This window comes from Bubalus kerabau, chromosome 2 (genome assembly GCF_029407905.1).
Source record: "Bubalus kerabau isolate K-KA32 ecotype Philippines breed swamp buffalo chromosome 2, PCC_UOA_SB_1v2, whole genome shotgun sequence".
NCBI classification, from domain to species: Eukaryota; Metazoa; Chordata; class Mammalia; order Artiodactyla; family Bovidae; genus Bubalus; species Bubalus kerabau.
Genome location: NC_073625.1, coordinates 29,178,125 through 29,192,870, shown reverse-complemented (window position 1 = coordinate 29,192,870; position 14,746 = coordinate 29,178,125). Strand labels below are relative to the sequence as shown.

General features: G+C 41.7%; 1 protein-coding gene and 1 long non-coding RNA gene across 8 annotated transcripts in view; one reads left to right on the top strand and one right to left on the bottom strand.

Moving 5' to 3' along the window:
- The first annotated feature begins 4,033 nt into the window (after positions 1-4,033).
- LOC129643157 (uncharacterized) lies at positions 4,034-13,963 on the top strand. Its single transcript, XR_008710123.1, has 3 exons — positions 4,034-4,538; positions 8,065-8,251; positions 13,771-13,963. It is a non-coding gene; the product is annotated as an uncharacterized LOC129643157 (long non-coding RNA).
- The window catches only part of FAT1 (FAT atypical cadherin 1), a 127,718-nt gene continuing 119,504 nt past the window's right edge, over positions 6,533-14,746 (bottom strand). For 5 of the 7 annotated variants that reach the window (XM_055567326.1, XM_055567329.1, XM_055567327.1 and 2 more), the window contains 3 exons: positions 13,971-14,108; positions 9,016-9,051; positions 6,533-8,019 (listed from right to left, as the gene is read on the bottom strand). In XM_055567326.1, the coding sequence (XP_055423301.1) occupies positions 7,391-8,019; positions 9,016-9,051; positions 13,971-14,108 (803 nt within the window). In that variant the 3' untranslated portion in view covers positions 6,533-7,390. Of the gene's footprint in view, positions 8,020-9,015; positions 9,052-13,436; positions 13,490-13,970; positions 14,109-14,746 lie in introns of all 7 variants that reach the window. The other 2 variants (XR_008710122.1, XM_055567332.1) reach the window with 2 other exon arrangements.

Here is a 14,746-nt window from a genome sequence, read left to right as displayed (position 1 = left end):
AAGTTTTATTTTATCCATCCTAACTTAAAACATCTATTTGAAAGTAGGCTTATTTTTGAAAGAAGGGAAAAATACTCATTGGAGGTAAAAATTTAGATCACAAGAGCATCACTTTAAAATGTCATTTGTAATCCTAATTTGCAGGTGGGGTTCACATTTCAAATCTGTGGCCAAGAAATGGAACCGTGCTCCTAGGTCTGTGGCAGGCATGCAGGGCTTGACATGTCCTCTGGGGAGATGATTTGTTTCTTTTACTATCTCTCCTCATCCTCAAACTGTTAGGTAATATCCATAAACATCAAAATAAATGGAAGCAAGAGTCATGAGACATTTTGAGAATTTCACTTTACCCCTTAAGATAATTGGATGATGGCTCTGGTTTAGAAATCACTGAGCTCACACTTCTCATCTCTTCCTTGCAGACCCTGTGAAAGGTCTCAGCTCTGCTCAAGATTTATTTGGTCCCATGACATTTTCATTCAAATGCTATGCCTTTCCTTTCTTCTTTATGTCCAGCTTCATCGAAAATGGAGCCTCTTCTGTGGTCACTCTTTCCAACAGCACAGTGACCCATTAATGACTCAAGTGTTCACAGAAGCAGAGGTTTTCTTGGGGAAAAAATTACTTGTCATTCTCTTCAAGTGGCTCATTCTGTTTGCAGTCGAAGCTGTAAACTGCTGGTAAGAAAATTACATTCTAACAAGCAACGCTCTCTCGGCTGGTGCACTAATTGAAATTGAACCACAGGCCTTAGATGGAGAGCAATCAGAAAGTTCATGGAATGAATTGGTTGTTGTTTAATCGCTCAGTCGTGTCTGACTCTTAGAGACCCTATGGACTGCAGCCCACCAGGCTTCTCTGTCTATGGGATTTCCCAGGCAAGAATACTGGAGTGGGTTGCCATTTCCTACTCCAGGGGATCTTCCCAACCCAGGGATTGAAACTGGTCTCCTGCATTGGCAGGCTGATTCTTTACAGCTGAGCCACAGGGAAAAACCCTCATGGAATGAACGCCAGTCTGCAAAAGAGAAAGAACAGCCCACACTGGACTGTCAAAAAGTGACTGACCAGACTCAGTAGGCTGGTGAAAGTGGGGAATGGCTGCTAGAGGGGACCCCCATCAACTGAAAAAGAGGCTGGGGGTGCTGGGCAGGGGGTGGGGATACTTTTCCAAGTCCAATAGACTATACACCTAGATGGTGTATTTATATGGAGTCCCTGAAAAATGAATGGAAATGAAGGCTAAATTTTGTGATGATGATCAGTTCTTGTCTAGACTTTTTCACAGACATAAATTTACAGGAACAGGAAAAAGAGCAGGGTTGTCCAGCGTCCCCTAGACCAGGGCTTTCTGGCACCAAGGTCCTGACCCTCCAGCCTGCTGGGTGATTGGGAGGAGCCCAGGGCGCTGAAACACACGGCCAAGACCTCTGGTTTAGAGAAGCCTAGTGCCTCATGTCACCGCACCATGAAAACATCATCTCCTACCCATGCTGTGATGTGGAAAAGGCAGGGGAAAAAAGCGTGCATAGAAATATCACTGGAGAAGGAAATGGCAACCCACTCCAGTATGCTTGTCTGGAAAATCCCAGACAAGAGGTGATGGACAGAGGAGCCTGGTGGGTTACAGTCCATGGGGTCGCAAAGAGTTGGACATGACTGAAGTGACTTATCACAGCAAGAGCACTAGGTCGATTGTAAGGAAATGTAAAAATGCCATCAAAGTTCTGCTGTTTTTGTTGTCTTAGGTCTAAATTTTATTGTAGGCAATATTTTGAAAACAAGCCACGTACCTAGAAATCTGTCCTGAAGAGGAACAAAAATGAATCTACAAAGACATTAATATTGGATTAAAAAAGACATTAATGTTGGGACCACTGAGAGAAATCATAAACATCATTAAGCATAGTAAAATAGATTCTAAATCCATATTATGAAACATTATGCTCTATAAAAGCACAGAAACATTATGCTCTTCATATGCTCTATGAAACTCTTTAAAAAGGCATTTTCTAAAAAAGATCATTTACATGGTGAAGCGGTGAAAAGCAGGGAGCAAAACTGGATACAAAGTACCAAGTTTGTAAATCAAACCTAGGTAGCACACTCAGAAAAGAGAATCAGACTACACACACAAAACAATAATGGATTTGTTTCTGGGTACGTGTGTGCAAGTCGCTTCAGTCGTGTCTCTTTGCAACCCTGTGGACTGAAGCTCGCCAGGCTCCTCTGTCCATGGGATTCTCCAGGCAAGTATACTGGAGTGGGTTTGCCATTTCCTTCTCCAGGGGATCTTTGCAACCCAGGGATAGAACCTGTGTCTCTTGCATTGAAGATGGATTCTTTAATAACTGAGCTACCAGGGAAGCCCTGATTAGTCTCCTGTGATGCTTATATTCAGATGTTTTCAAACATTAAAAATTTGAACTAAGCCTCTTCTTAAGAAATCACGAGAGGAAGCCAAGAAGAGAGACCCCAGGGATGATGTTGAGAGCCTGGCAGTGTCTGGCAGGCAGCAAAAGTTCAGTGGCTATTTATGAGACAGGAGCAGGGATAAACACACCCAGCGACCCTCTGTGAACACGCAAACAGGTTACAGGAGAGGAACTCTCTTTCAGCTTTTTTTTTTTTTAAATTAAATATTTGGCATGTGGGATCTTTCACTTGGGCACATAGACTCTCTGGATTCTCTAGTAGCAGCACCTGGACTCCAGAGATCTTAGTTCCCTGACCAGGGGTTGAACCCGTGTCCCCTGTAGTGCATGGTGGATTCCTAACCACTGGACCACCGGGGAAGTCCCTCAGCAACGTTCTTAAAGGAAAAGAACTCAAAGAGTCAAAGCTTCTCCTAACCCTTGTGGATAACTTGGCTACTAATTTGCGTTTTAATGATCAATAAATAGCAGCAGGCAAAATTCTGTAACTGGCAACTCAAAGCACTGATTCCTCGCAGCTTAATTCAGTCTTTTCATTAAAAAGAGTAGACAACAGCTTCTGAACTCATATTACTCATGTACAGCGAGTGTGTCTTGAGTCACGCTTCCTTCTTCCTCCTTCACCATGTTTTTAAAATCAACCCCCCAGTCATAGGTGAAGCTTCATTTCTTTGAGAGGGATGTGCGAACTTTGGCGGCCTGTTTCTTCTTGTCACAGATAAAAACCCAAAAGCTTAAGGCAGCTTCCGGAAAGGCGCTGGGTGTCTCTCAGCACCTGGAGAACGTCTCTCACACTCTGCAGGAGATTTGTATGGTAGCTCCACACACTTTATGATAAAAATAAATGTGATGAGCACAATTACCTAATGTAAACAGACTCTTCCCATCATACACACATGAATCTAAATTTTAGAGACCGAATTGAAAAAAGTCAGTCCAAAATCGAAATTCAAAAGTTCAAATGTTTCGAACTAGCATTTTTTTTTCCTAATGGATACTTAGTCTGCCGATCTCTTTTCAACTAAAGCATAATTTCCAAGAGCAGCAGACAATGAATGTGGCAAATAACAAGTGGCCTTCAAATACATCACCAAAAAAAATCTATAAAACACTGAATCCAGATGGAAATGACATTTAGCAATGCCCAGAAATATGCAGTAGAATTTTCTAAGGCATCTGAATTTTGCAAGGGACCTCTAAATGGGCAACAAACAGTCAAAACGAAATCTAGTTGGGGAAAGTGACAGACCCTGACTTATACCTACCAAGGGTAATGGAACAACCATATGCTAGTTCTATGTGGTTGCTTAATTTTTCTGTAATAAAAGTGTTCAACACTAATTCATATGGTTGGTGTTATGTTAATCATTTTCATTTGAGACCTTTGTATAATTTGTTTATTCATTTCTAACTAGCTCCGGATGATGCCTCAAAAAAAAAAAAATGCTAATAGTCTTCAGTTTGAAATACGGTCTGGAATTTTGGAAGGTCAAAGTATTGTCGAAATAAAAACCAACAGAGTGCCAATGGTGGTGGGTAGACTTCCAAGGCGATCCACAAGAACCCCACCTGGGGAGTAGTATAATTTCCCCCTTGAGCAAAGATGTGATTTGCAAATACAATGGGAATCCTCATGATTAGGTCACTAATCATTTGATTTTTAATTAGTCAAATGGCAGAATATCCTGGATGGGCCTGACCTAATCAGGTGAGTCCTTAAACCAGGGACTGGGCCCCTCCTGAGGTCAGAGATGGGAAGCAAGCGGGAAGTTCTTTTGCTCGCTTTGAAGTGTAAGCTACTCAATTATCAGAGGATCACAGAACTAGAACCTGAGTCAGAGGCTGCCAAAAAAGTGGGTTCGGTCAGTGAGAAAGCAGGAAACTCAAGTTGTACAGCCAGTAAGACAATGGGGACCTATGTCTCAATGGCGCCAAGGAACTGAATCTGCCCACAAGATGCAAGCCTGGGAGGCCACAGCCCAGAGGAAAACTTGGTTTCAGCCTTGCAAGATGTGAGCAGAGATCCTGGTCCTGCCATGCTGGGCTTCTGACGTGCAGAGCTGGAGCTAACAAATGCGGGGTATTTTAAGCCACCACATTACGGTAATTCGCAATGGAGCAACAGGAAACTAACACGCTGATGTTCTTCTAGGCACTGGGTATCAATGGTTAAGAGCATATTCCAGATGTTCAGTTTAAGATGGCAGAGGACTGTATTTCTTCTCTTGAAAAACCAAGGCAGGGAAAAGGGAGAAAAAGTGAAAAAGCAACCCCGTTTTCAAAGCAAGTAAGAGGTAGCAACTGTAAAGCACGCTATAGCGTGTGAAGATGGGTGGTGAGGGGAGTGATAAATCCTGCCTTGACCTCGCAGCCTGGAGAGGTTGTGCAGCCTGCAATGATTTCTCATTGGAAAATGGGCAATGAACAGGGTGAGTCCCAGGGGTATGGGCTGCTTCAGCTGTATACAAGTTGTCAGACCCCAGCCTCTCAGCTCGGTTCTGAGCAGGACTGTTCCCTGGAATGAGAGCTGGGGGACTCATTGCATGATAAAACCACCAGTCTTCCCATCCAGTCAACTTTAAAATAAGAGCAACAGTATATTTCTCAAGCAGAAATGGAAGGTCCCTTCCCTGGAGAAGTGAATTCTTAAAGTAAAAGACCTCTGGATATCAGCAGAGGTCCTCTCGTAGGTTTGACCATGGCCCAAGAGGCACTTTATAAATCTATGAGACCACACCTGTTTCCCTTCTTTTCTTTGACCTTCTAACCTTGGCCTTTACACGAGCTCTTCTGCCAGCGATGCTGGTGCCCCAGGTGGCCCCACTGGCATCATTCCCCCTTATCAACTTCAGCCGTTTATTCAAATACCAGCTTGCCATTGAGGTCTTCCACTAATTCACCTCCCATCCCCAACCCTCCCCATCCCTTTCCTTCCTACATACTAAGTTTTCCCCTTAGAGCTCATCACTCCATACACTGCTTTGTATTCTAGTGATTTACCATCTCCCCTTGTCATCCATCCTCCCTTCGTATAAAATCTAAGATGACAAGAGCAATTTTTGTCCATATAGAACAACACTCAGCAGGTGATCAAAAAGATTTTCTAAATATAAAAAACTAACAATTTTTAAAAATAAAAGGCAATTAAGAAAAATAAGAAAGTTGCAAAGTAGATGGAAAGAAACATCATATACTACTTACCTCTGTGGTAAATATTTACATCATCAAAGCAATGAAAACATTATGAATGAATGAAGCCAAAAAAGTAAGCTGTAACAATATGGGAGGATACAAGAGAATTAGAGGCTTAGAGGTTTGATAGATTACGTCATCTGCAATTCCTAAAATTCGTGACTCAAGAAATAATATATACACTTAAAAATTTCAAAGGAAAAATGAGAAAAACAGCTTAAAGAGTTACAAGCGGTTTCAGCAAAATGTGAGTTTGCTGCTTTTGGCTGTACATATTTTAGCTCTTTTTGACATTTAAACTATATGTATTAGATAACATGTCATTTAATAAAAGGGAAAATGTGTCTTTGCAAAGTTACAGGAACGCCTGATTCTTTGTAATTCTTATCACAGTGGCTGGCACGTGGTCAGTATTGAACAAGTAGCTGTGGGACAGAGGGATGGATTCTGACTATAAATACACATGGAAGATGACTTCTGGGTTTCACTTTAAATCCTAGGGAAGTAGGATGTGTTCTTTGACAAGAGAAAGGTAAAATACTTCACAGAAAGCTTTGTTTGTGATATAAATCATAGGTGAAAACTATACATGCACTGAAATTATGGCCAAGTAATAGCAATAAAATAATGTATAAGAAAAAAAATTTTAAATGTTAGAAAATGTTTATTAAAGAGAGTGCTGTGCCTCTATACCTATAGTTTTGAGCAGTATCACGTGGCCATATACTGCCACCTAGTGGCAACATCTGTAAGTACAGTCTGGTTTTGGCAACTGGGAGAGACTTTTCACATTTAAGCCAAAAAAGCTATCCATCTATATCCATCCACCCTTCTTTCTCAATTCATTAACTGAATCCTGAACAGGAATATAAATACGGATGAAAAAACAGACAGCAAAGCTAAAGTATTTTATTAATAATTTATTGTCAGTAAGAAAGACTGGTTAATGGTCGTTTTCAGTAAAAACCTTTACAAGACCTTGCATCACAAATATACAGACACTATAAAAATTGTGTCGTGGTGGTTTTGGTTCTAAACGATTCTGCAGAAGGTCCTCATTACACTTTCCAATAATGAAAAATGTTTATAATCCTAAAATACAGCAACCCATTTATTTAAGACATGTTCATGGATCAGATCTGTCCTCATCCTATGTACAGCTGGAAATGAATGACTATACTCAAATATATGAATGAAATGTCCTACTTCAGTTGAAAAGGACAGAGAGTGAAACCCTGGTTATATTAAAAAAAAAAAAAAAAAATCAGGGTGCTAGGTAAATGACACGAACACCACCAAAATCCGGTCAAAAACAAAATGCACGAAGTTATCTTGAAAATCTAGGGGAAAACTAGGAAAAATCAAATCTGTACATAAAATTTACAAAAAAAAAGGAAAATTAAAATAATCAAATCTATATAAATACATGAATCATGCTAACGAGAGAGAGGAGAGCTGATTTTCGCTTCATTGTTTTAACACGGGACAAATGTAAATACAAAAAAAAAAAAAGTCTGGAAATGGTGCGGCAGACATCAACCGCATCCGACAACAGTAGGTCAGGACACTGGCGATGGCGGACAGGTCAGGAGGCGCGGGCGGGGGTTCAGTGCAGCCATGCCCGGGGGCGGCTCCCCAGAAGAAGGGGCGCAAGCGCTGCTGCAGAGAATGGTGCAGGACAGGGCATCCGCTGCAGGGATCGCTCTAGGTTCGCTGGGGTTCAGGCACTTGGGGGGGTGGGGGCGGGGGGCGAGTCTGCGGGGTCAGACCTCCGTGTGCTGCTGCGAGTCCAGTGGAGGGACCGTCACCTCCTCGAAGGGGCCGTCGTCTCCGCTCTCGTAGTCACTCATCATAACTTCCGACTCGGCTTCGCAGCACGCGGACACGTCGGAGCAGGACGCCGTGGAGGCGTACACCGACAGCGGCAGGCTTTCCACGGCAGGGGCTTCAAAGGTCCTGGGGTACCCCGCAGGGTAGGGGGCGTAGGGTTCTCTGCGGGCGCTGCCGTCGCCAGCGCCGGCTTTCTGAGGTTCGGACAGGTCCACGGCGTAGAAGCTGGGCAGGTACTGGTTCGGGTGGAACCTCTGCCGGCCTCGGGAGGTGGAGCCCGGGCTCCCCGCGGCCGGCGCGTCCCTGGGCGGGTGTATGGATTCGAACTGGTCGCTGAACTCGGGGGGCAGGGGCGGGAGCTCGTCCGCGCCAGGGAAGTCCTCTGGAGGGGGCGGAAAGTCACTCTCGATGTCGTAGCCTCCGGGGTAATAGTCCGTATCGATGGCGTTGGGATCGGCAGAGTACAGGGGGGTCTGCTCGTCGATTACCTCGTAATTGGGGAATTCCTGGATGTCCGGCAGAGGAACGCTGGGCATCCAATCCGACGTATCCCAGTGATACCCTTGTTGGAAAAGAAAACCAGATGTCAACGTGTTTTCCTCCCCAGCGTGTGCGCAGCGGAAAAGGGCCCAGTGTATGCAGCACGCACAGGCGCAAAGGCATCCGTCCCGCGCACCGAGGGCCACCATCGGGGGAAGCCTCGGTCCCTGCTTTGACCCCCTCCCCTCCCGCGCCGCTTCTGAGACCCTCTATGAGTTAGGCTCTGCTCTTGAAATGAGGACTTACAGTTTTAGGTAAGTACCTAACTTTCAAAGAAACGTTAAGTTTTTAACAGAAGCAGCAGTATGCTAGCGCCTAGAGGACATGCACTTTTCTTCAAACGATTCCAATCATCCTTTCAGCTTCCTGCAGTCATTGAAAACCCTCTGCCCTCTATGAAGAAGAGTGTTAGTTCAGCCTTAGGACCTTGATAAAGAAATTTTGTCCTTGCAGAAAGGCGTCTCAAGAATGTCACCTGATCTGCACTACTTCTCATTAAAAAAGATACCAGCGAATGTGTCTTTCAGATAATAAAAGTCATCACTTAGCATGCAAAATTTTAAAAATAAATTTCCTTTAGAATGTCATCAACTTAATGTTACAATTGTACTATTTTCCATGAGTCCTCAGAAAGACAATAAATTATATTAATTTAGTAACACAGCAAAGCATGCCTCAAAATCAAACGAAAGGCAATTAAACACTGACAAATGTAATACAATTTTTGATAAACGACAGTAATTTTGTTTCTTTAAAAAGGACTAAGGGTCATTTTCAACTATATAAAGGTATAATTATTAAAAAAAAAAACCCTTCCAATTTGGGGGTAGCCCCCCACCCCAGGATTTTTGAAATCCTTTGGCAGCCAGTGAAGGTGAGGCAGGCGCGTTTAGAATGCAGGCCGCAAACAGGGAGGCAGCAGTTACGGTGCAGACACGTGCAGCAAGTCAGCACTGGGTCAAGTCTCCGCCCATGTGTTTAGTGAAAAATCAGTGAACAACTGGCATGCATAAGTCACCTCTTGATTTGCTGAGGTCAGGAGCAGCCAAAGACTCTTTTGGTTGCAGAGTAGAGAGAAAAGAAAACACTTGTAATTAAAAGAGAAAGACGGCTGAAAAGGCAATAAAGATAAGTCCATAACACAATATAAACTGTTTTATAAAGGCCCAGTCAGCCATGTACTGTGCCTTCTAGGCCATTATCTACGAAAATCCCAAACAGTGAGAAATTTGTGTAGCACAAATAAAATGGGACGTGGGAGCGGAGGGAGAAGATGAGGAATGATGAACTAGGGATGTGGCCGGGAAACTCGGACAGGATTTTACTTTCTTTCCCTTGTTTCTGGCAAGCTACTCCTGAAAATGCAAAATTTTGTTAGGAGTAATTGAAATGGAGTCTATAAGGCTCTAATAAAATGTAAACTGATAAGGAATTTAAATGACCACCTCGTGTTACTGAGAAGTATTACAAAATCATTTTTTTTTCCTAAGGCTGGGTAACATCAGGTTGCTTAGGTGATAATGCAAAATATAAAAGCTATAGCTACATGACAGACACAAACTTTACAGCACAATATAGCCTTCACATGTCCGTAATTCAGAGAAACCACGAACACACTTAGATACTGATGAACAGCTAAGAGAAAACCTCACCAGACCTTGCCCTGGGTGAACATGATTTTATGTTCACATTGTCCACCTTTCCTTAGAGACACCATCAGCTGACCTTAACCCTGAGCCCACCCAAATCTGTCTGGCCTCTCCCTCTCCTGGAGTCCTTGTTTTGCACACAGAACTCCGCGTGGGGCAGTCAACGTGAATCACGTGACCGTGGGGCAGGCTGCTTACCCTGGCTAAGCTTCAGGCTCTTCTCTTCGAAATGGAGGTGGAAATCCCTTAGTTATTACGAGGATTAAATCACATAATGTAGGTCAAGCACTAACCATTGACTATCATTGTAATTCTTACTGTGGAAATAAATGGCTAATAATTTTCTAAAGTAGACCCATGCTTTCTGTGCATTCAATGATGCTCTTGAAAACCCAGTGATAAAGTAACTTGGAACAAATAAGATTTGGTTGACGGTTCTCTTCTAGGAATTTAAATCAAAAACTGAAAAAATTGTGGTGATTTCTAAAACATGAGTAAGCCAGTATTTAGATAATATTTACCTCTGGAACTATTCTAAAAAGCCTGCTAAAAATGTGGTAGTTTCTTTCCAAAAAGAGGATTGACAACTTCTGTTTACTAAACGGCCATTCCATTATTCTTAGTTTTCCATTTTAAACTCAATTTATATTTATATGTCAAAGATATTTTTCAACGAAAGAGACTGTCATAAAAGAATCAGTCAATATATTATATAAATATTAGGGTTTCATCATGGGAGAACTAAGATTCAGTACACAAAATATAGATCCCCTTCTGATACACCAAGTAAAGACATGGTAACTTCCTGGAAACTAAGTATAAGGCTCACCAGTAACCGAAATGAGTAAGCTGCACCCCATCTAACTTGGCTTGAAACCATCCTTCTCTCACCCATGTCTCAGCAAACCTATTTGTTGTCCCAGCAGAAAGGATTCCCTAAGCTTCGTGGGCTCCCAGTGGTCTAGGCCAGTAGTTCTCCAAGTGTGGTTCTTAAATCAGCAACATCAGAATCAACTGGGGGCTGGTTGGTTAGAAATGTGCATTCTCAGGGCCCCAACCAGATTTGCTCAATCAGAAATCTTGGAGTTAAGGCCTAACAATTAAGCTTTTCACAAGCCCTACAGTGATCTGATTTCTAGTCTGAAAATACCTGTGCACTTTGCATGTGATAACTCGAATTCCAGTGCACTGATGGAGGGCTAATTTGAAATAATTTAAAGCAGGAATTTCTTAAAATTTTGAACAGATAAAGTTTCCTAGGAAATGATTTTTACTCAGTCAAATATAAAAATATTGCCTTCTATCATGTTCTACAATTTTCCTCAACCATACCAGGGAAAATACAAAAGGAAAGACTCAGGTATAGGCAATTATAAAAGCTGTGTTATACTTAGTTTTACTCCTATTCACATGAAGAGAATTTTCTATATTAAAACTTTTAGATAGTTAGAATTACTTTTAACTTCTTCACTGTTCCATGTAAAGGCAGTTGTCAAGACCCTATGGGTGACTTCTGGCAACTGTGTAAATTCACTGTGAACCACAAAAAAGTAACAAAGACCATAAACATACGTAACATATGTATATAACGATATTTTGCAACACCTCTGGATTATGAATGGACACACTTGCACAGCATAAAAGTATTCAACCTCTTCAGAACCATCACATAAGGACTTTGTACAACACTACAACAGCAAAAGCACACCACTCCAGGGACAGTCACTGTGAACACGAACACAGAACACACACACAACTATACCTTCTTCAGTCACCATGTCAACGACAGCATTGACAAGGTGTATTACAGTCACTATGGAAGCTTGTGAAAAGGCACAAGAGCAGTAAATTAGAAAGACCTTCAGTGAGTCAGGAACTTGCATTAAATATGATTTCTGCATATTATACAGTTTCTACCTCATAGTTTAACGATGTGAATACTTGAAACATAGCTATATAATTATGTATGATCTTTGCACTTGTTCCTTATATGTCTCAGATTTTTCCAATCAAGTTATATATTTGTTATCATTAATCAAAGGAATAAAGAGTAACCATATTATACTGTAATTTAGGAAAAGAACTTTCAGCCATAAATTTGTTTTACAATTACAATTATGAATCAAGTCAGGACAAAACAACCCTGATTTTAACATCCCATGGGCAAAAGCTTTCACATTCAAAGAGTCAAATATTTGGCTAAGCCAATTTTCTGGGTCCATTTAATACACTCATACATTGTTTGCGGGAAAAAAATTAAGAGCTGCATAATAAGGTAAAATATGCAATATGAATACAAAAATGGCTTTGTCTCTGTTCTCTGTACTCCCAACCCCAATTTTCCTGTCTTTCTGCAGACGAGTTAACAGCTGGTGAGCTAACATACCAGCAGAGAAATGCAGACTGTCTGCCTGGCTGTTTCCTGTGTAAATCCCCTTTTCATTCCTGTATCAAACTGTTTCAAAGTATTTATGCCAAGATAAATAAATGTGCACGTAACAGGCAGAAGGATGGCCCTCCGAAGAGGCCACATCCTCGCCCTGGGAACAAGTTACCATCCTTGGCCAAAGGGACTTTGCTAATGTGATGAGGTTAAAGAGCCTGAGATGAAGAGACTCCCCTGCATGATGTGTGCAGCCCCCAGGTAATCGCAAGGGTTCTTAAGGGGAGCAACTTTCCCAGCTGTGGTTGGAGAGCTAGGACTGCAGCAGACAGATCGGTGAGGCGCAGTGCTGCTGTCTCTGACAGATGGAGGCCATGAGCCATGGAATGTGGGGAGGTTCTAGAAGCTGGAAAAGGTACAGGACAGGGTCTCTCCTCTGGTGTCTCCAGAAAGGAGACAGTCCTGCTGATATCTTAATTTCAGCCTGCTGAGACAAGCGTCACAGTTCTAAACTGCAGAACTATAACAAAACTATCTTGTCTTAAGCCACTATGTAATCTATTACAACAGCCTTAGAAGACTAGAAATATGACTTAAATATACTCTTAATACAGGCTTCAAATTTATGATTCATAATGATTAAAATTATGATAAAGATTAAAATAAAGACACTCCTGGATAATATATTTTTTCTCACATTGTATTATCTGGCAATTAATTTTCATAACTAGTTTGACCATAGCTTATTAAAAGTTTCTAAGACTATTAAGAAGAATGATGTTTCAGTTAAAAGAAAAAAAAAAACCTAGGAAAAGAAAGAAAATACTGGCAAAATTCTGAGATTTATGAAGAGCATTTAAGGACAAAGATATGAATGATTATGTAAATTGGCAACTCTATAATGTTTTAGAATTAAACCTAATGAAAGAAAGAATTCTACTTTGTTGTTGGTTTGATAAGCAGAGCTCTGTCCAAATACTTTATTGCTAAATAATAAACACTGTTGCACCTTCATATCATATATAACATGCTTGAAATGGCTCAGGAATGAATGGAACATACATATGGCCATCCTTAGTTTCGAAATGGTCTCTGCAGTATATTATGGACTACCTACTCTGGGTTTACAACAATCAAATAATTATTAGTGAGTTATTTCTTTCCATCAATAAACTGTTTACACATGGCATTTTTATGCAAAAAAATTACAATCAAACTAATTCTGACATTCAAAAATTTCCACTAAAAACTCACTTTATTGGGTTTCTGGATACTGACAGTTTTCTCTACTGGTATGTGCTAATATGGTAAAGCTGCTTATCAACGCCATTCACCCTCAAAGAAACAAAACTGGCAGCAAAGATCCCACTGTCAAACCTTCTTCATTAGAAATATAATCCAACTTACTAGCAATCTCTTAAACTGCGCTCTCAGTCAGTACGCTCTGATCCAAATGGGAGCTGAGGCCGCAAAGGAGTCGGTGGGGAGAGACAAATAGAACCTTGTAACAATCACAGGTGCTGCTCAAGTTGCCCGTGTCAGACTATCGCATCTCCTCTTAGGGCTGTGGGGGTGCGAGCGTGTGTGCAACGCAGGTGTGCTCAAGGAAGCCGGTACGAGGTGTTTTTTTTAAAAATCCACATAACTTCTATAGCATTCACTGTCATGGAAGAAAGACTCGCTGCAGAACTAACCCATCAGACAGAGCTTATCTTTCAATCAGTTACATTTTCTTTCTTAGTATGACCAGTCACTACCGTTCCAATTCCTAAGCATGAAGGATGTTTTCAACATCGTCCCCGGCGGATGTTCATGCAAGGCTGTGTAACTGTGGTCTGAAGTGTGAAGACCGTCTGAGATGGAACCAGCGACTACGTCCCTGTCCTGTGTCACGTGAGCGGGGCTGCGGACGGTGAGCACTGCGGATGCGTGTTTACTCACCATTGTCATCGCACGACTCCGACTGGAAGGAGCTCAGGGAGTGCACTTCGGACAGGCTTTCCCGGGCGCTGTACGGCTGAGATGGCTTCTCCTCCAACGGCTTTTTGGAGAGACAAGGATCAAGATCCACTACTTTAGCTAAAAGGAGATGACAGACAAAAGAGTTACATGCCATGAAGGCAGGAGATTCTCTTTTCTTCCCTGCTGTATCCTGACCTGTGGACTGCCTGGGATTTATTCAATGAAAGAACATTGAAAGAAAAAAAAAAAGAAAAGAAACATCTCCAAAACAGAACAAGATACTAAATACAAAACCTACAAATACAGCTTGCAGACTCATAAGAATAGAAATTCTCAATAAACCAGCCTGTGGGGGAGACTATCAGACAACATGGGGAATTAAAATTTTATTTGAAAATGGTAATATATAGCTTTTTCTAGGCATCCAATAGACATCAGGCCACTTAAATACTGTCGCTTCTTCCAGCCACATCTGAGAAAAAAAAAAAAATCCTATCATGCAAATGCCCTCCCAATTTTTCTGTCATAAAAATCCCCCCACCAATTAGAGTTGAGAACCCAGATAAATTTCAAAAACGAAATGATCTTTCCAGATGAATGGAACACAACTAGACTCAATTCCTAAATTAAAGCAACATCGTGGCCACATTGCTCGGTCAGAGATGTGAAGCCAGGAAAAGGTTCCCAATCGTACCAGAGCTCTGTGGAGTCTGGGCACATTCATCACTAACAAAGATGCCACACTGCCTCGAGGT